Consider the following 21,551-nt stretch of genomic DNA (forward strand, 5'->3'; position numbering starts at 1 on the left):
GCCCCTTTTCATCATTATGGAAATTGACCCATGGGTAATTAGATCTATAATCAGAGTGGCAAAGGTACCATAAAAGGACACAAAACCAGAGCAATGGTGGGTGACAAGAGATCACTGAAAGAGAGTCTACTGTTTGCAAAGTGACAAGGCAAGATTTGTTCTTTTTGGACCTCAGTGTGAAATGCAGAAAGAACAATGAAAGCATTCTTGGTAATCTTGTTAAAACAGTAATGGGCCTTGGGATTCCATCAAGGCGGCAAGCTAAGCTTTCATTGCATTTGAATGGTTTGCATTTTTTATGAAATAGGTCTGAATATGCAAAGGGACCTCATTAAGTGCAGAGTGGACATTAGCAAACAGCATCAAGAGCTGTTGAATAAATGAGTTTATTAGCTTCTAGATTTTCTGCAAGAAGACATCAGCTTGTTACTTTTAACTCTGTCTGTTGTTGTTGTTTATTCGTTTAGTCGCTTCCGACTCTTCGTGACTTCATGGACCAGCGCACGCCAGAGCTTCCTGTCGGTCGTCAACACCCCCAGCTCCCCCAGGGACGAGTCCGTCACCTCTAGAATATCATCCATCCACCTTGCCCTTGGTCGGCCCCTCTTCCTTTTGCCTTCCACTCTCCCTAGCATCAGCATCTTCTCCAGGGTGTCCTGTCTTCTCATTATGTGGCCAAAGTATTTCAGTTTGGCCTTTAATATCATTCCCTCAAGTGAGCAGTCTGGCTTTATTTCCTGGAGGATGGACTGGTTTGATCTTCTTGCAGTCCAAGGCACTCTCAGAATTTTCCTCCAACACCACAGTTCAAAAGCATCGATCTTCCTTCGCTCAGCCTTCCTTATGGTCCAGCTCTCGCAACCATATGTTACTACGGGGAACACCATTGCTTTAACTATGCGGACCTTTGTTGTCAGTGTGATGTCTCTGCTCTTAACTATTTTATCGAGATTTGTCATTGCTCTTCTTCCAAGGATTAAGCGTCTTCTGATTTCCTGACTGCAGTCAGCATCTGCAGTAATCTTCGCACCTAGGAATACAAAGTCTTTCACTGCTTCTACATTTTCTCCCTCTATTTGCCAGTTATCAATCAAGCTGGTTGCCATAATCTTGGTTTTTTTGAGGTTTAGCTGCAAACCAGCTTTTGCACTTTCTTCTTTCACCTTCATCATAAGGCTCCTCAGTTCCTCTTCGCTTTCAGCCATCAAAGTGGTATTATCTGCATATCTGAGATTGTTAATGTTTCTTCCAGAGATTTTAACTCCAGCCTTGGATTCCTCAAGGCCAGCTTGTCGCATGATGTGTTCTGCATACAAGTTGAATAGGTAGGGTGAGAGGATACAGCCCTGCCGTACTCCTTTCCCAATCTTAAACCAGTCTGTTGTTCCGTGGTCTGTTCTTACTGTTGCTACTTGGTCGTTATACAGATTCTTCAGGAGGCATACAAGATGACTTGGTATCCCCATACCACTAAGAACCTGCCACAATTTGTTATGGTCCACACAGTCAAAGGCTTTAGAATAGTCAATAAAACAGAAATAGATGTTTTTCTGAAACTCCCTGGCTTTTTCCATTATCCAGCGGATATTGGCAATTTGGTCTCTAGTTCCTCTGCCTTTTCTAAACCCAGCTTGTACATCTGGCAATTCTCGCTCCATGAACTGCTGAAGTCTACCTTGCAGGATCTTGAGCATTACCTTACTGGCATGTGAAATGAGTGCCACTGTTCGATAGTTTGAACATTCTTTAGTGTTTCCCTTTTTTGGTATGGGGATATAAGTTGATTTTTTCCAGTCTGATGGCCATTCTTGTGTTTTCCAAATTTGCTGGCATATAGCATGCATTACCTTGACAGCATCATCTTGCAAGATTTTGAATAGTTCAGCTGGGATGCCGTCGTCTCCTGTTGCCTTGTTATTAGCAATGCTTCTTAAGGCCCACTCAACCTCACTCTTCAGGATGTCTGGCTCTAGCTCACTGAGCACCCCATCAAAGCTATCCCCGATATTGTTATCCTTCCTATACAGGTCTTCTGTATATTCTTGCCACCTTTTCTTGATCTCTTCTTCTTCTGTTAGGTCCTTGCCATCTTTGTTTTTGATCATACCCATTTTTGCCTGGAATTTACCTCCAATGTTTCTAATTTTCTGGAAGAGGTCTCTTGTCCTTCCTATTCTATTGTCTTCTTCCACTTCCGCGCATTGCTTGTTTAAAAATAATTCCTTATCTCTTCTGGCTAACCTCTGGAATTTTGCATTTAATTGGGCATATCTCCCCCTATCACTGTTGCCTTTTGCTTTCCTTCTTTCTTGGGCTACTTCTAGTGTCTCAGCAGACAGCCATTTTGCCTTCTTGGTTTTCTCTTTCTTTGGGATGTATTTTGTTGCCGCCTCCTGAACAATGCTGCCAACTTCTGTCCAGAGTTCTTCCGGGACCCTATCTACTAAGTCCAGTCCCTTAAATCTATTCTTCACCTCCACTGCATATTCCTTAGGAATATTAGTGAGCTCATATCTAGCTGATCTGTGGGTCTTCCCTAATCTCTTTAGTCTGATCCTAAATTGTGCAAGAAGAAGTTCGTGATCTGAACTACAGTCAGCTCCAGGCCTTGTTTTTACCGACTGTACAGATGTCCGCCACCTTTGGCTGCAAAGGATGTAATCAATCTGATTTCGGTGTTGTCCATCTGGTGAAGTCCATGTATAAAGCCGTCTCTTAGGTTGTTGGAAGAGAGTGTTTGTTATGCAGAGTGAGTTGTCTTGGCAAAATTCTATCAGCCTATGTCCTGCTTCATTTTGTTCTCCCAGGCCATACTTACCTGTAATTCGAGGTGTCATTTGACTGCCCACCTTAGCATTCCAGTCTCCTGTGATGAAAATAACATCTCTTTTAGGCGTGTTGTCCAGTAGGTGCTGCAGATCCTCATAGAACTGCTCTACTTCAGCTTCTTCAGCATTTGTGGTTGGTGCGTATATTTGGATCACTGTGATGTTAGATGGCTTGCCCTGAATTCGAATTGAGATCATTCTGTCGTTTTTTGGGTTGTATCCAAGCACTGCTTTAGCCACTTTACTATTAATTATGAAGGCTACTCCATTTCTTCTGTGGTCCTCTTGTCCACAGTAGTAGATCTGGTGGTCATTTGATGTGAAGTGGCCCATTCCTGTCCATTTCAGTTCACTGACGCCCAGAATGTCTATCTTTAATCTTGACATTTCACCAATAACCACATCCAATTTGCCCTGGCTCATAGATCTTACATTCCAGGTTCCAATGGTGTGTTGATCCTTAGAACATCGGATTCGCCGTTCACCACCAGCACCGTCGGCCGCTAGCCGTCCTTTCGGCTTTGAGCTAGCTGCGTCATCACGTCTGGGGCTAGTTGAGCTCATCCTCTGTTCCTCCCCAGTAGCATTTTGACCATCTTCCGACCTGGGGGTCTCACCTTCCGATGGTATACCGACATATCTCTGGTTGTACTGATCCATTTAGTTTTCACGGCAAGAATACTGGGGTGGGTTGCCATTACCTTCCCCAGGGATCGCATTTAGTCTGACCTCTCTGTCATGACCTTCCCGTCTTGGGTGGCCCTTCACGGTTTAGCTCATGGCATCATTGAGGTGCTCAAGCTCCAGCACCACTCAACTTTATTTTCTGTTGCAACATTGCTTTATAAAGGCCACTAGAGTAGACCATTCGGGCTTCTAATTTTCATCTCAGATATTTCTTCCAACAAATCTGAGTGATTATTAAATGTAGGTAGAGGTGGAATGAAAAATATTTGTAAACGTAATTAAAATGGTAAGAGGGTATTTGAGGGGTGCCTTCAGGCTTCTTTTCACATTATTTCAAATGTTATTTTTTCAAACCACAGAGCTTAATCGTAATGTCAGCATGAGGGCTGATGTCATATAACAGCTAAGACTGCAAACCTCGATTCATTTCCCTGGGAATGAGCCCCACTAACTGCTGACTTACTTTTGGAGCAGACATGCATAGGATTATGAGCTATGAATGTCATGGTTCTGATATCATATCAGTCAAGAAACAAAACAAAGTACAATTTTCTCAGCTCTCTTGTCCAATTCTAAGATAATTTTCATCTACTTTAGAGGTTTTATCTAAAGAACAGGGCTTGTAACAGTTATTCTGAACCCTAAGGAATCTTCATGGAGACCTACAGAACCACAGATGCTTTCATGGAACTGGATGAAGCAATGGCACTCTGGAGGAAAAAAAACCAAGAGGTGTGAAAAAAAGTGCCAAAGTAGAGCTAACCAAGTGTTGGGTGACTGGCCAAACCTTCTTGAAAGATATAAACATGGATGGTAATATATAAAAATGGATGGTAGCTATGGTCCCTGGGCTTTCTATGTTGGCATCACACCTTGAATCTTCTGGAGCTCAAACATAGCCTGGCCATCTAGACTTTGAGTTGGAAAATATGCATGGGCATATGAATATGTGAATGGGTCAAGGTGTATTTGCTTCTGTGCATCTGAGACTCTGAAGAAAAGTGCTTTCTGTCCCTCAAGACACAGTCACAACTTGTAACCTAACCTTCCCAGGGCTGTTGTGGCAGTAAATGAAAGAGAGAAAGGATGTGCACTTGAAAAAAGAATGGCATAAATATGTAGGAATTATGCTGCTTCAGACAGATGTGTTCATATTATATTTGTGGCACACAAAATGCATTTATGTTGCCACTAAGTGGAATAATAGAAGATCTGTGATGGATTCTTCCACATATCCTATATCCCCTATTGCTATAAGGAACCTTACCTATGGATTTAGATATCATCTATGGTAAGAATATACTGTACCCTCTTCCCATCTGGGGGGCGGGGTGGAATCCTTTGTATATATAGTTGCAAAATGTAAATATCTATTTGATTTTTTATAATCCAGTACAGATGTCTTTCTATGCCGCTATCCATAACACACAATTTTCTTTATTCAATTGTACATGAACTGTAGCCTTCTCACAGTCACTCATGCCTTAGTCACCTTACATTTGGATTACTGCAATACACTTTACATGGGACCACCCTTGAAGACCACGTGGAAGCTACAACTGGCCCAGAATGCCGTGGCATTAGTAGTTTTGGGTGCACCATAATGACTGGATTTTGCCAGTACTTCTCTTCTCTCTCTGTTTTTTTTTTCCTTCCTTTCTTCAAAATTATGAGTGGGAATGGATGTGGGAGACCTCTGGGGAGGCCAGTTACTTCTATTGCTTTTAAAAATCCAACTTGCTCCCAATAGCTTTAATGTGCTGAAAATTGAGGGCACGATTCTGCATTGCTTTTGTACTCATTCTTAAAAAAGAAAAAAAGATGGGAACAGAAATGGTTATATCACTCCAATTTCCTGGGGCCCTTCAGAAGGCAGATTTCTAGCCTCAAACTCAGTGCCCATCTCTGCTACAGAGCATGCTTAGGTTAGCTTTTAAAATTTCTGTGAATTTATCACATTGGAAATCATTAAAAGGAGAAATTTGTTGGGCACTGATATAGCTTAGCCAAATGTTTGAGGATTAGCAATCAGCTTGTAATCATCCACCATAAAATTGAAGCACACATCTTGAAATTCAAAGAGTTTGGATGTGATACTGCCATTCACTTTCAGAAAAGACTAATAAACCAAAGCAAACCCATTACATTTTTCCAAAAGACACTGGCATCCTGATATTAGATTTTTTGTTAGCTAAAAGCAGATAATTAAACCCTCTTTTTTTTTCTTTTGCACACAGAGCAAAGTAAGTAATAATAGAATCTTAATTGGATTTTCCTTTGCTAACGTCATTTGGGATCATTTTATTTTAAATATAATTAATGGTCATGCAATGATAGTAATGAGCTGGTGTGAAGGCACAGTAATGAGAAAACATTGGACATGCATGGAGGTTGTAGGTTAGGGAAGAGAGAGAGGAATCTCTCTGTTCATTGGCTTAAACTTAAAATTAATGGAGCAAGTAGATCTATTAATTAGATCTAGATCATAAAAACGATCTAGAGTGGTGCTTCCAAATGTTCATTTCAGGTAACTCTACTGTACATTGGAAGCTTCAGAGATTCTGAAATCAGAAAAGCAGGTTGAAAGGACAAGCTTTCTTAGATACTAGTCTCCTGTCCCTACCATGGCTCCTTCTGACAGCACAATGCAGGTGAAAGATACTATCTATCAAATTCAGATAAGTTAGTGTAGAGTTTCTGCTAATCCATATCAAGATATCAAAATCAACATTGGCCTGTTTAGCACTTCAAATTATTTAATTCAGCTAGAGCCCTTCCTTATTCAGGAGTGGAAGTCCAGAAATCTGGAAGGTACCCAAATTGAAGGGGAGTGTAGAAGGGATCCAGAGATGTAGATCAACAAGCTAGACAAGGTGGAGCAAGACTACTATATGCACAAAGATGGAAAAATATGGAAGTTCCCACAATGGAGGAGGGATAGTGAAGATGGCGGAATCTGCAGAAATGGCAAAATTGACCTGTTTGATCAGGGATAAGACAACAAGTACTTTTGTAAAAGACTGGAAACCTCTCGTGGACTTTTTGCTGAAAATGGAAAAAAAATATGAACTGGTGATTTATGGATTTGCTGATTTAAAATGTTGAATATGGGAAGAAGGGAATCATGTAATTTTAAAGAGGGAGGAAAGAGAATACATTTGTAACTGTTGTGAAGGATATCCAAAGTCACTTTTTTATTATATATATATATATATATATATTTATATATTTATATTTATATTTATATTTATATTTATATTTATATTTATATTTATATTTATATTTATATTTATATTTATATTCATTCTTTTTTTTTGTATCTGTACCACTTTTTGCACCTTTTCTTTTATCTTTTCTTTTTTTTTTCCTTTTCCTGATCTTACTTTGTATCATTTCATTTTTACCTATGTGAACATCTTCAATAAAAATTATATCTAAAAAAATCAAGCTAGACAAGTGGGTTTGAGCCTTTATGCTGACTGATGTAAGAGGATACAGACAATCTGAAAATGCTAGGGAGCTATTCTTGGCAAAGGAAGATGAATTTAAAAGTGTGGAGAAAAATAGCATTATAATGTGAAGTGGGAAGGGTAAGACATGTAGGCGAAAGGGGAAGGGAGTGAACAAGTAGGCCCTAAATCTGATTAGGACCTGTTAAACAAAAACAGAAATAATGACTGCTGTCAATATTTGCTAAAATGAAATGTCTGAATTGATCGTTTAGAATTCAGAGTTTGGAATGCTGAAAAAGATTCTTCCCTTGAGAAGAGGACTCTTCCTCTAAAAAAGTAAAAAATTTAAGTTATGTACAGTATATCATGTGCCCCTTCTAAATAAAGGCTGCTGTTAATAATGAACAATATATATGAGACTTCATTATCAAAATGGTGAGACACCATTTTCATTTTTAATATAAAATATTGAAAGATAAAGCTTGATGATCAAGTGTCCTTGTGCTTTATCTCTTTCTTGCAGGCACTGATGAAGTCAAAGGTAAACATTAAGGAATGGACATCTGACCTTTTGTTTTCCCGCACATTTTTTTCTCCTTTCTTCCACCCAATGGTTGGTTTGGGAGAGGCTTGTGGCTTGCATTCCACTGTTACTTCTTGGCCTTTGGTAATAATAATGGTCTTCTTCAGTTGACTCAGGGGAAAAGTTGGAGCAGAAGCTATTGAAAAAAAAAATACATGTCAAAGGAATCATCTAAGCCCACTATGTCAAGAAATATTTTCAAAGATGGTACATCACCTTGGTTGGTTGATTGACTCACCCTTACGAAATGCTTTTATAATGCAAATCATATAGCTGTTAACAAAAGTATGTAATGTATAAATCTGAATGGATGGACTGAGACCCATTAATGTTTCCAACCTTATCTTACCTATTAAATATCCTTACATGCTATAACTGCATTATTTATGATTGAAAGAAATAATTGAAAGATTGGTCAAGAATGACAGGATTAAAGGAACTAATAACACCCATTCCAACTGTAGTACTTCATAGCTAACATACAGTATGTCTGAAAACTGAAACATGCTTGCAGTTTAATACATAATTTCCATGTACTGATGAGAATGGTTTGTTTAATTCCATATGTGTCTAAATCTTTATAAATCTTAGTTATTTTTAACAGTTTTGATTAATGTAAGTCTGAAATATGTTGGATTTGTTGAGATAAGGGCAAAAAGATAGCTCCCACGTTTTCAATACAGCTACCTACTCTGTATTTTCATGCATTTAAGTTTATTTATTTATGTTTATTTATAAATCAAGTTTATTGGCTGCCCTACTCACAGCAACTCTTCAAGTGATATTTATTTCTGTTTCACACTTAGTTTTAAGGGTGATATAATAATAACAACAATAATTTTATCCCTGTTCATACATCAGAAGTATACCTCAGCTCAGAATATTGCCTCAGTTTTCTGACAGTTTGTTTATAAACTTTCCATTTTACCTTTTATTCTTATAAAGAACTGCAAATGGATGTGCGACAGGATGGACACCTTCATTTCATTCTTTTGGGGCTCTAGGTCAACAGTGTATTCTTAGCAAATGAATGGGAAAAGAAGAACAGCCTTAAGTACAAACCTAAAATCTTCAGTTCAGCACCAGTATAGATGGCTCCATGCTTGTTTTCTGCTATACACTGATACATTCCAGCGTCGGATTGATTAACACTGTGGATCATCAGTACACCATTAACCATCTCAATCCTGCTCTGTAATGGAATAGAAACATAATTCTACAAAAGCAAAGAAAATCAGGAAAATGTGTTGGTTTCTCAGCTTTAGCTCAAATAATGATGGCAGTGGAAGGAATGACATATTTATGTGCTTAATAAGCTTACTGAGTTCCATGTTGACAGTTTCTCCATTGTTTTATCTTCTTACTCTGTGATAATGCTAAAATGTTTGGGGTGCTTAAAACTGCATATGATTAATTTTGGCTGGGATTATCCTTTCTCATTTTTAAAAATGAGACTATAGTGACACAGTATGAAATCTAATCGAAGCGAATATTTGTAGCTCAGGGTTGAACTATAGCCACTATAGAAGTTTTACAGTTTATTTTTTGTATGCATTTCAAAATCACTGTGGACTTTATCACAGAAATTAGAGGGTTTTTTTTCCCTCTTTTGTTTTTTTAAACCCTAGTACAGTAGAGGCAAGTCCAGTCACATCCTTGATATAGATATCTGCAAGAGTAAATTTGCATGGACAGAAATGGGGCCAACCATTAGATGAGGCTTCTTGCCAACTTGGGACCATAATTGAATTACACCTCAAATATAATAGATGTTCCCCCCCAAAAAAAAGTGTACTGTGCATTTTGACTTGTTCTTATTCCCTTAAATTTAGTTGTTGTACAATACGTTTTCCTTTTTATGATAAGGAAATTCTAAAATTCTAATGATTATGTCTTTACTTGGTTGAGTATCTAATACAATTTTCCACCAATGCACAATGAAGAATTAGCTGCAAAATTCTGCTTCCTCAGAATTTCAGTCTCAAGTTTTGTGGTGTCCCGACTTTGCCTTATCTAACCTTCCTTTAACTGTCTTACATTCTGGAATACAGCAGTGCATTGCAAATATAAAGCTAACAATATAGTTAGAATTAACTGTTAATTTTTTGAATGCTGTTTTCAGCACTAGGTTAAAAACCCTCTTTGTACGTGTATGTGTTTCTGTTGAGAGAGAGATCGTGAGAGGGAGGGAGGGAGGGAAGGAGGGAGGGAGATAGATAGATAGATAGATAGATAGATAGATAGATAGATAGATATAGATAGATATAGTGTCAGCCCTCCCAGGTAAACCAGACAGGAAACATGACTAGATGAGCTAATTCTACTTTATTGTAAGGCTACATTAACAGAATCTTGCAAGTCTGAAAGTACAAACCTCCTACCATCCCTATTTACCACTTGAGTAGTTAGAACAGGTCCTTCCTAAGTTTCTTTTTCTGGCCATTACTCTGTTGCAGACTCCTTTCTCTTTTATCCGATCGTTCCCTAGGCAGCATCTCTTCCCCCATCTTCCAAGGTCACCCTCACATTCCATCACATATAGGTAGATATAGATATATGGATAAATGAGATGCAGTTTGGTATAGTGGTTAGGGCACCAGGCTAGAAGCCGGGGGACCATGACGTCCAGTCCCACCTTAGGCACAAACCCAGTTGGGTGACCTTGGGCCAGTCACTCTCTCTTAGCCCTAGGAAAAGGGCAATGGCAAACTGCATTTGAAAACCCTGCCAAGAAAACTGCAGGGACTAGTCAAATACATGCTTGAATGTGTACCTGCTGAAATCCTAGAAGTTAAAAAAAATTGCTGGAGAATATTTTCAGTGAACAGAAGATTCTGCTGGGTTCTAATATTCTGTATATATCTTTCCCACAATATAGAAGCATGGGCAATGGTATAAAACAAATAAAGAAATTCCTTATGATTTAGCTCAGTTCATGGATATTATATACTGTAGTTTGAAGACTTGATTTTCCTGAGAGAGAAAAAGGCTTTTCCCTCTTTTATTGTAATCTTGATAAGTTGTATTATTTCAGTGCTGATTTCAATACAGCAATATTTATGTAATATGATTAAAAATTATGATCTATTATTTTTATTTTAAATTCTACTATTTAGAATGTTTAAAAAATTGAAAATAAAACTTCTATCAGTATGAATTGCAATTTAGGATGTCAATATTACAAACATAAGATTATTTGACTTTTCATCCAAAGTTAAATATAACATAAAAAAAGAACTGCTGAAATTCAAATCAAAGTATTTGTTATACAGTAAGAGCTTTGTGTTGAATATGTGTTTGTACACTAAATACCATTACAATGGAGATCTTAACATTAAGCAATTAGTTCAAGACAAAGAAAAGTTTTCGATTTTTTTTTAAAGATATTTGCTTTTAATGTGAAGACTTCAGAATGCAGCTTAGTATTTTCTGTTTTATTAGTGATGTGGAAGAAGAAGGAAGTGGTTGCTGAATGGCTGTGTTCTTGATTACATCTCACTGTGAGATTTATGATATAGGGCACATAAAGTAATAAAATATATAAGAGGAAATGTACAAATTAAAAAAGGCATCTCTTAAGATTCCTGTGGATTTTCATGCACACTTTAACAAAAAGAAAGAAAAAAAAAGATACAGACTCAGGGTGCCACAAACATAAGGCTGAAAAAGGTAAGTATGGATTCTTAACAGGTGATACAAGCTTAAGCCATAACAAAAAGATCTGTTAGTCTTTCAAGGAAGGAAACTTTATTAAGGCCCCTAAGCCACTTGAAACATCAGAGCTCCTCCAGCAGTTGCCAACAAATTAGAATGCTAATATGAAAAATGGAGAGAATTCTTAAATACTCAGGAAGTAATCATATTCCCTATAATTAATTTATGTTAATGTTATTTAAATCAAAGTTATTTTTTGGTTGTGATCATTTCAGCATTTTTCTCCTGGCTTCATCTGCTTCCTGAGTTGCCTCCTCATCGAAAATGCTTTACCCCTCTGCTTTAGAGGGCCAGAAAACATATGATTGTTTTACTTCCCAGTTCAGTAGGCTTCTAGCCCAAGACCATATTCTGTGACAATCTGAAGCCAAATAAAAGTACAGCATACTTACCTCTGGCCATAGAGGGGTCCCATTTCTGAGCCAGCGATAAGTTGGCCTGGGCTTTCCAGAAGCTCTACATTCCCACCGAAGTTGATCCCCGCTGTCTAACTGGGTATCGTTCAGCCTCTCTGTCCAATGTGGATACGCTGCCAACAATAACAACAATGACAGAGGATCCCAGTGATTAATATTGTGGAACTTTCGACTCATACTTTGAAGACTCATTTAGGTGATCAAATATTACTGATGATAAGGGAGTAGAATGGGTGGCAATTTTGCACATTTTTTCCAGTAATGGGCCAGATACAAGCTGATCAATCAGAAGTGGCTGAACTAAATGAGGTAACAAAGGAATATCCTTTGCAGTGAAACTTAAAATGTCCTGGCATGACTGGGGATGGGGTTGATTAAATGTCTTTGGGTGGTAACATCATTATTGCAAGCAAGGGCCAGAAGAGCAAAGATATCATCACTACATGAGTTATATGGATGCTGTTAATTGTGATGTGGATTTCAAGCCAAAAATAGCATATTCCATGCTGCTTCAACAGTGCAATGCAAAAAGGCCCCCATTTTGTCATGCTGCCTCTGCACACTGAGAATTGCCCTGCTGGGTTGGCATATCTGATGCCAATGGGAAGCTCCAAAGTATGGCATGAGAATAATAGCACCTATTGGCAAATATTATGGTGGACTTAATTTAGTCCAGTTAGTGACTGTTGGTAAATTTGTTAGCTCAAGCAGAAATGGGGATAAGTGGAACTCTAAAATAGAAAAACCAGGAAATGTGCGAGTACTTTGATACAAGACCATTGAAAGCCAACTCCATCCAAGCCAGGTTGTTGCATTATTTGGTACCTAAAGTCTGATTCCCCCTTTAGGATGTTCTTATTTAATCATAATATGAATATTACATTCCAGAGTAAGATAAGCCCAACTGCTCTAAGAAGGTTAGTTGAACTGAAGGAGGAGGCCCTTTCACCATGGGGTGAAATGTAGCAGCATGACCACTTCACTTTGCTTTAACACATAGTTGTTTAGCTTCAAAGGGATGTTTTACATGAACATTTGTCAAAGGAAACCATCCCTTCAAAGGTTTGTATATGCTTTTTCCTTGATTTGTTTTCTCTTGCTTTCTTTTGTTTTCTCTTTTTTTCTATTGTCAAAAGAGACAATAGAAAAGCCAAAAGACCAGTACACTCCCTTGCCAGCAATCAACACCCAGATATACAAAAATCTACACTAGGATTAACACCAGATGAACCATCAAACTGCACAATACACCCTAATCAAGGAACTATTAACTCAGGCAATCAACCAAGCAGCAAACAACAGCCCAATCAAAAACTCCCAAGGAGAGAACAACACCCCCACCAACACAAGCAGGACAAGCCATGGTATATAAACTGAGAGCAAGGCCCACTCCCTTTTTGCCCTGAAGATGTTGCCTAGTCTGGCAATGAAATGTCTGCAAGAAAACAACAAGGCTCAGGACTCCAAGGACTCCACAGTTCAACCCTGAGCTACATGTTTTGACCATTTAGTGACATATCAAAGAACTAGGAATGTACATTACACTAAGTTCTAAAGAAGTTTATCAAGTATGGTTTCTGATTTAGAATATTGTGTGCACCCAGGCAATGATTTGTGGTTAAGAAATCATGGCTTAGCACGACATGTGTACTCAGTGAAGCAGTGGCTTATCCAAAATGGAAAGAAGAAATTTTCAGTATCAGATGCATAACTGGAGGAGGATATACAGCACATGAGCCTGGAAATAGCTTAGCTCATTATTCTATCACTAAATGGTGATTTAGAATGATCAAACCAATCTAGTTTCACAGGTGAATCTCTGGATTCCACCTCATTTACAAAACATTTACTTAAGCAAAAGTTCCTGTTGCCTTAACAATTTTATGTTCTGTAGAAATCTGCAGCTAGCTCCAAAGCCCATTCACTTTATAAGGCTTTAGCAATGACAGCTGATGGGCAAGCTGCAGAATAACTATATGTTACTGATACCAGACACCCAGAAAAAAAAAACCCTTTTCAAATTAATAAGGCTTAACTTGTTAATCCAAAGCACTGAAGAGAAAGGCATTTAAATCTCTTCTATATGTCATTGCTGTCTAACAGGTGTCAATGGCCTGAACGTCAAGGAGTGCCAAATAAGATATCTGGCTGTGTTAGTTAGTAACTGAGAGCCAACACAGTGAAGGATCTATTTTAGATAGAAGGAAATCAATGGAGCACTTTAATAATGGTTCTTGCACTGGTGTGAATTTAAAAATAAATCACATAAGCCATTGGGTATTTGGCCAGTCTTGAATTAGAGTTTAAGTAGCTTCAAGAAAAGCACCCTTATTTTGAGTGGCTGGCATGTGGAGACCAAATAGGATAGCTTTACCTAGATGCGAATAAGGGTTGTGGAACTCCAGGATGTTGACTTCTGGGCAGATATGCACTGGTTTGCACTGGTTGTCTTATGCTGGAATATTTCCAAGCAAAGATTGACCAGTAATGTGAGAACATATTGAACAGTTTCAAAATTTTGCTTTTTTTCTGTTACCACAGATCAACTGCTGATTACATTGATCAAATTGCATGAAAGCAGAAAGCAAAATCTCATCCTTAAATAACAAATGAACAGACGTACATTCTGATAGGCACCATTCAATTGTTTGTGTACCACAGAGGAAAAGAAAGAAGGAAGGAAGGAAGGAAGGAAGGAAGGAAGGAAGGAAGGAAGGAAGGAAGGAAGGAAGGAAGGAAAGGGAGATGGCATGCTAAGAGAGCAGGATAGGCTGCATCACATGAAGGCATTTAAAAGTCTTACAACTTAAGAGAGAAAATAAATATAATTAGGTACCTTTATAATTATTGGTTCTTTCCACGTAAGTTCATGCAAACTGGAATTGATTCATTAAATCTCACAAAAAACATAAGAGTAAAAAAAAAGTGTAAAAAATGGGTTGGATTCCAATTCTTAGAACAGATTGACAAAATCTAATTTTCTGGCCAGCTGAGAAGGCTGAAGATGAAAAGGGGCAACATTGAAGAAGGAGAAGCGAAGCGAAGCGAAGCAAAGAGAAGAGAAGAGAAGAGATTTTTTGAAAAACAATGGAGAAGAAAAAAAACAGCTTTAAGGAATATTGGAAAACTGATTTTTTCTTATTCAGCTGGGAGTACAAAGGCTCTTAAGGGCTACAAAGTAAGACCGGAGTCTTCAAGTGGGCATCTGTGGACACTAATGAACCTGAGAACATCTTCTTTAATGTTCCTGTTCCTGTTCCAACTGATTTTTCAAAAAGATCTTTTTAATAAATAAATACATGGAATGGAATGGCAGCACATACCCTCGTAAGCATAACCTTACTTTCAGGAATTTTTCTGGGTCTTATGCCAGAGGCATTCTTAGTAAATAAAATAGTAGATTGCTGCAGTCTGATGTTTTGTTTGGAAGTGCACCAACATGCCCAGAAAAAAGAAAACCTGTGGATAGCATTCAGGGAGGCTAAAATGATAGTAGACAGCAATCTCACCAATTTGCTTTCTGTTAAATGGACATTTTTGGATTGTTCATGCCCACTAAGGAAGTTATGAAGTTGCCCATAACATGGTCTCAAGATCTGAAATATGCCTGCTGGTCCAAAAACATTGGGAGGCCTTGAATTAAGATTATCAGAAAGAGTGCAGAAGAATGGGGAATTTTGAGGAACAGAGAAAGAGAAGAGAAATCAGAACATTGATTTCGGAATGCTGAGTTCTTTTCAAAGGAAAGGACAAGAAAAGAAAAGAAAAGAAAAGAAAAGAAAGGAAAAGAAAAGAAAAGAAAAGAAAGAAGGAAGGGGGAGAGAGAGAGAAAGAAAAAGAAAGGAAAGGCTACATGATCAAGGAGAATAAAAGGGGCCATAGTTCTTCACACAAGAGCTTCACAGCTAGATGGTGAGAGGATTAGTGGAAAGCATTAGGTCTGTGAGCCAGATGTCCCCATTCTGCTTGACCTGAAGCCATTCAAGTTAATGAACAAGAGAGCATAGTGTGTTATGGATAAATCATGCTGAAGAGTATTTAGAATTGTCTCATCAGTTTTAAAAATGTAATTCAAGTAATTGGGGTTAAAAAAATCAAATGGATATTATAAATGTTTTGTTATGCTCAACAACAATAATAATAGGCAAATATTGGCAAGACCAAAAAACAAGATCATATAATAGAGAAATTGTTAACATAATTATGGTAAATTGCAAACATTAAACAATTTTCTTGTTACATGAAAAGCTGCTCAAGCAAAGAATTTTGTCTGATAAATGAACTTCATTCACCATTTATGAAAAAGCAAAAATTAATAAGACTAACCAAGTCAGTCAATTGTTCACTGTAATTAAACTTATTTGAGAATATTAAGCTGGCACTGGCAAGACATTCAGGTCTGGAGTGTTCTCTGGCACAGGATTACTAAAATGCTATTTGAAATAATGCAAGGGTACCAATCTTGAAATGGATTTTGTAGTGACAATTTTGAATTTTTTAAAAAAAGATACATGGGTCATTCTCGGTCTTGGAGTACAGATTTTGAGGATCCCTATGGGAGATTGGATCTACCTTTGAGTATTAGGGGAGGTTGGGATCCTGACTCATGTTCTACTAAGGTATTTTATCAAGGTATTCATCTCACTCATATGATTCTGTTTTTGACTAATAGATCAGATAGTTCTAGTATGTTTTTCCCTTTGCTTTTTATTGGTAAATACAGTAGACATGTTATTCATGCAGATATGGGCAAGTTAGAACTTAATCTGCATACTTAAGCTGATGACATTCCAGAACTCTGGCATGAACTTATCTTAGGGCCTTTCCCCTGCCTAGTTGAAGTACTTCCCAGTCATCATTGAATAAGTAGAAAACTATATCAACCTGAAATTTGTTGTCCCCAATGCTGATCCCTATCCTGCCACTATTAGCTCTGTTCCCAGTCCCTACCAGTTCCTTGACTTCCCTTGAAAGTAATGGGTGACAAAGATTTTATACACTTTGAGGCTGCCCTTGGTAGATGCTGGAATCAAAGGAAGATCTAGAAAGAACATCAGAACAGCTAAGGATGGTTTGAGCATGTTTCACTCACAGCTGGAGACAAGAAGAAGCTAAGTTATGGCAATAAGGCAGAAAAAATAAACACACTTTTCTTCTGTTTTTAAGGGCCAGCTGGGAAAGGCCTGTAAAATATTTCCAAGAAAGATTCATCTGAAACATTCAGGCATTCAGTAAGATAGTTTGAAAGCTGCTAGTTAGGCCACAAAACTGAGCAGAGTCTGAACAATGGTGAGGACAAACCACTGCTGACAGAAAAAAGTATGACAGAGGGAAAAAATGCAGATTTGAATGAACAAAATGGCAACAGGGCAGGCCTAGTAACATCCAACGGGAAGTCATTTTTGTTGCTGGTAGGGATGAATGTCAAGCCAAGTGGCTGAGACAGATGCAGTGATCATTCCAAAGTGTCAGCTGCATCAAGCAATCCCAATGCATCTGGTTTTCTGCATTAGATATGATGGGAATCAAATCAACCTGTGATTACATAAAAGCAGACAGGGCTGCCTCTGTGCATTCCAGCCATTGCCCAGGGCATCTCCAGTGAACTGGATCAAATCCAGCTGACAAACTGAGCAGGACTGAGGAAGATGGAAGAGCTAGTACTGAAGAATGAATGCAAATCAAAGCATCCCCCACTTCCCATGCCAGCTATAATCCACAAACCCAGTTTGAAGCTATCCAAAGGGTGAAGGGTGGTTGTTTACTTACAAGCCAGTGAACCTAAGGCAAGAAGAAGCTATAATGCCCCATGGCAGACTGTTAACTAAGTTTTATTTGAAAGCTAAAAAGCCCCTTCATTTTCCAAAGAGAGAGAGAGAGAGAGAGATAAAGAAAGCATGAACACTCAAAGCATTGTTAATGTTATTGCTACCAAGCAGCACAGAAGACTCACAATATATTTCTGAGAGATCCATAAAACCCCAACTTTTCTGTGGCAAACATGGTAACACTTCATGGAGTGTGTTATTTCCATTTTTATCAAGCTGAAAATCTGTTTCCACTAATCCCTCATTTATTTCAGGCAGATTATTCAAAATTAGGGTTTCTTGGGGAATTGATATTAATAAACCCATATATTAGGGAACGATGCATGCTGAAAGACTGCTGTGAAGAATATTCTAGGCGTGTGATGGAGAAAATTACTTGGATCCATTCAGAGTTGGATTGTAGCTGGGCAGGTCCTACAGAATTGACTGAGGTGGGGTCTTGCCCAGTTATCTGGGAAGAGTTTTAGCCAATGAATTTCAAGGAAGCAGACAGGGTTCTTCTGTATGTTAGGTCCTTGTCCCTCTAGATAACTCAAGGTGACTTGCTCCTGGGTTCATCCTTGAATGACGGAGTAGCCCCCCTTTCTTTGAAAGTGACAGTGGCATAGTCCCTCCTCAAGAATCCATCAACGGACCCAGGAATGCCAGATAACATTTCAACTGAAAATCCAGAAGGAGTTGGATTATCTGGATCTTTGTCATTTCACCAATTTAAACACCATCAATTCTTTTTGTGACCTCTGATAGGATCAAAAAGGGGTGGTGTGACTTTCCTGGTCCTACTTAATTTCTCAGTGGCTTTTGATATCATCAAGCAGAGTGTCCTTCTGAGCTATCTTTGAGAATAGGTAGTGTCTACTTCTGAACTGAGAGAGACTTATCACGGTCACTCATATATTAATCTCATTTGGACTACAGATATGTGCTGTATATGGGGCTATCTTTTAAGCTTTCTAGAAGCATCCAGATTCCAATGAGTAGACATCAGCCTACCTTGTTTTGCCCTTGTGACAACAGTGTTTTGCAAGGTGCCCTGTTTTTTGTTGGCTGTTACGTGAAATTCAAGGGGCTATTTTAATTTTTTAAATCTTTGTATGCTGCCTAAAGTTGCTTTGGTGATTGATGTGGCTAATAAATTGGTTGATTGATTAAATAAATAAATAAAATACTGACAGAACATTGCAAATGGAACAGGATACTTTTTACAGATCTTTCAAAAATTACGATAATTTTTTTCTGACAAAGAAGAATACAGCCCTTCTAATGTAAAGAGTAAAACTGATCAGATTTATACTAATCCCTAATAATAGCTCTTCTTTTATCAGACTGGTAAAATGAAATGTAAATGGGGGAGGTGGGTGGTGATAAAATTTGATAGACAAACAAACAAACAAACAAATAAATAAATAAATAAAAATGAGGGATGACATGGGTGCATAAAGCTGGAACTTTTCCACTAAATCACTGAGGGAATTCATCTGGAGCTTGGAAGGAGAGCTATCAGTATGGTGATGAAACACAGCTCTATTACATCTCATTATCCAAGGAAGGAACCAGTACCTTCAAATGTTGTCTAAATTTGAGGAGGGTGAACAAACTAAAATTAAATTGTGAGAAGATGGAGCTGCTGTTGGAAATTGGACTTTGGGAGTGAGGTTCAGCCTGTTTGGAAGAGCAGGCAGGACTACAGACATAGAACGTTTCTTGATCCTCAACTATCACTGAATTTGCAGGTCGAGGCTATGATGAGGAATGTCTTTGCACAGTTATGCCTAATGCACCATCTTAAACCCTTTCTGGATTTAGATTTGTTGACATCCATACTGTAAGTATATCCCATTCTGACTACTGCCACACATTCTATGTGATCTAGTCTTGAAAAGTGTAATAAGTGTAAAATGCAGAAGGTAAGTTGCTAAATAAGAGCCAGTTTGATGTGGTGATTGTATTTGCCAGGCCAGAAACCAGGAGACCATGGGTTCTAGTTTCTGTCTTAGGCACAAAACCATCTGAATGACTTTGGGCCATTCTCTCTCAGCCCTAGGATGAAGCAATGGCAAGCTGCATCTGAAAATCTTGGCAAGAAAACTGCAGGGACTCATCTGGGCAGTCAAAGGAGTCAACAATGACTCCCTATTATCCACTAACTGATACACAATACAAAGAACATACGTTGGCTGAAAGGTCTGCACTAGTTGCCAGTTGCTTACCAGGCTCAGTTCAAAGTGGGGGAACTAATCTTTAAAGCAATGAACAGAGTCCCCAGTGGGTGAGCTAGAGAAGATTTAAGTTCTGATCACCATTTTATTATTATAGTAAGTTTTAATGAGATATATTGTATTGCTTGATTATGGTTTTCTTCTTCTTCTCCTTTGTACACTGCCCAGAATCACATTGTCTGAGTAAGGTACTCATATAACTGCATCAGTCAATCAATAAATCAATCTGAGGGAACAATCTACCTGTTTGGTCATTCAGATCTGCAGGAAGGGTCTTTTTGAAGATGCCCTCTCTTGGCATACTGGAGCCGTCCTTCTTCTGCATTGCTTGTTCAGCATTTAGCATTTCACTATGCTTTTAATAATATACATTTTATATTTTTAATCTTTAGCATTGTGTTTTACATTTATGTTAATTGACTTGAGCCTGGTCTGAACACAGCAAGGGGGGTGTAAATCAGATCGATAATAAATGTGTGCCTCCGCTGCAAGGGTAGAAATGAGAATTGACTCATCAAAGTGAGGAGCCATACTTGATTCCTTATTGCCCTGGTTCAGCCCTCTATCACCTGCTACACCCTCTCCCCATTTCAAAGAGGCAAAAGAGCGGGTTTCATTTTGGAAAGGAAGCAGCAGTAGAAGACAGTGCTTAGGAAATGTCCCTTGGGGCTTAGGATGAGACTATTGTTCTCATCCAAAATGATATATGCTTTCCAGCAAAACTATTTCTGGCTGAAATGTACCCAGAGTTAACACAGATTCCACCAAATGTCAGGGGTACATGTCTGAATGTACACATTCAAGCATTCAGGCATGTTAACACTTGGTAAGAGAATGATGCTGCTATGTGCAAGAGATTAACTTCAAAACATACTGTATACTTGCAACTGTCCTCGGAAGACATTCTTTCCCCTGGAGTTCTCAGCTTTGCATTCATATGTCCCTGCATCTTCCAGCTGCACATTCGGGATTTCGAGCACTGCTTGGGACTTCCGCAGGCGGGCTTTGCTCGGATTGGGGCCATTAACTTTCCTCCACGAGATTGTTGGAACTGGGCTGAAATATTTAGCGAAGGCATGATTAGCTCTTCTTTGCCATTAAGAATATAGATCCCGTTACCTGCTAATTTAAGCACTTAATCGTCTAAGCAGCAATAAAGTGTAATCACAATTAAGGCTCGTGAACTGCTTGATATATTTCACTTTCAGCTGAGAATATTTAACTAGTGCTGCTGCTGTCTTGGACACTTCCTGCTTTCTGAAAATTAAGTCTTTCCCAGTGATTAAATCATAGAATTGGAAGGAAGATGCTGTGTTGAAGAAAAAAGCATGATTGGACAGAAGTAAAAATTGATGCAAACCTTTCCACTGAAAACTAGATTGCTTTCTCATCAGAGATTAATGGTTAGGGGATTCTGGAAGATGCCAGACCGCAAATGTTGAGCTGAGTCAGTAGGCTGCAGAACAGGGACCACCTACTCCACAGAAGAGTACCACTGCAACAGATGTTTTGTGAGCATTGGCTTGCTCTATGAAAATTACTAAGGGAGAGGAAGAGAAAAACTCCTTCCAGCTGTGGTGCTTTCATCCTCCCTTCATCCCACCTTTTTGCAACTGCTGTTTCTGTACTTTTTAGGGACAGAATTCTCCCTCATATTTGGAACCTTAGCAGTGGGACTGGAATAGCCACACCCATTCAAATCCCTGCTCTTAGGGGTCAAACTGGGGATTGCCCTCTTGAATCCCACTTGGGGAACAGAGTTACACTGCTCTTCCACACAATCTGGTCCAAGTGTTGAGAGGGTAAAATACAAATGCATGTATA

The 21,551-nt window shown here is 38.5% G+C and overlaps 1 protein-coding gene across 1 annotated transcript in view; it reads right to left on the reverse strand.

Annotated features, from left to right (window-relative positions):
* Positions 1–21,551, reverse strand: part of CNTN5 (contactin 5) — a 255,596-nt gene that overhangs the window by 131,194 nt on the left and 102,851 nt on the right. The window contains exons 6-9 of the mRNA XM_063305866.1: positions 20,602–20,783; positions 11,657–11,793; positions 8,613–8,742; positions 7,536–7,686 (exon numbers count right to left, since the gene is read on the reverse strand). Of these exons, the coding sequence (XP_063161936.1) occupies positions 7,536–7,686; positions 8,613–8,742; positions 11,657–11,793; positions 20,602–20,783 (600 nt within the window). The remainder of the gene's footprint in view (positions 1–7,535; positions 7,687–8,612; positions 8,743–11,656; positions 11,794–20,601; positions 20,784–21,551) is intronic.

The sequence above is a fragment of the Candoia aspera genome, chromosome 5 (genome assembly GCF_035149785.1).
Source record: "Candoia aspera isolate rCanAsp1 chromosome 5, rCanAsp1.hap2, whole genome shotgun sequence".
NCBI lineage: Eukaryota > Metazoa > Chordata > Lepidosauria > Squamata > Boidae > Candoia > Candoia aspera.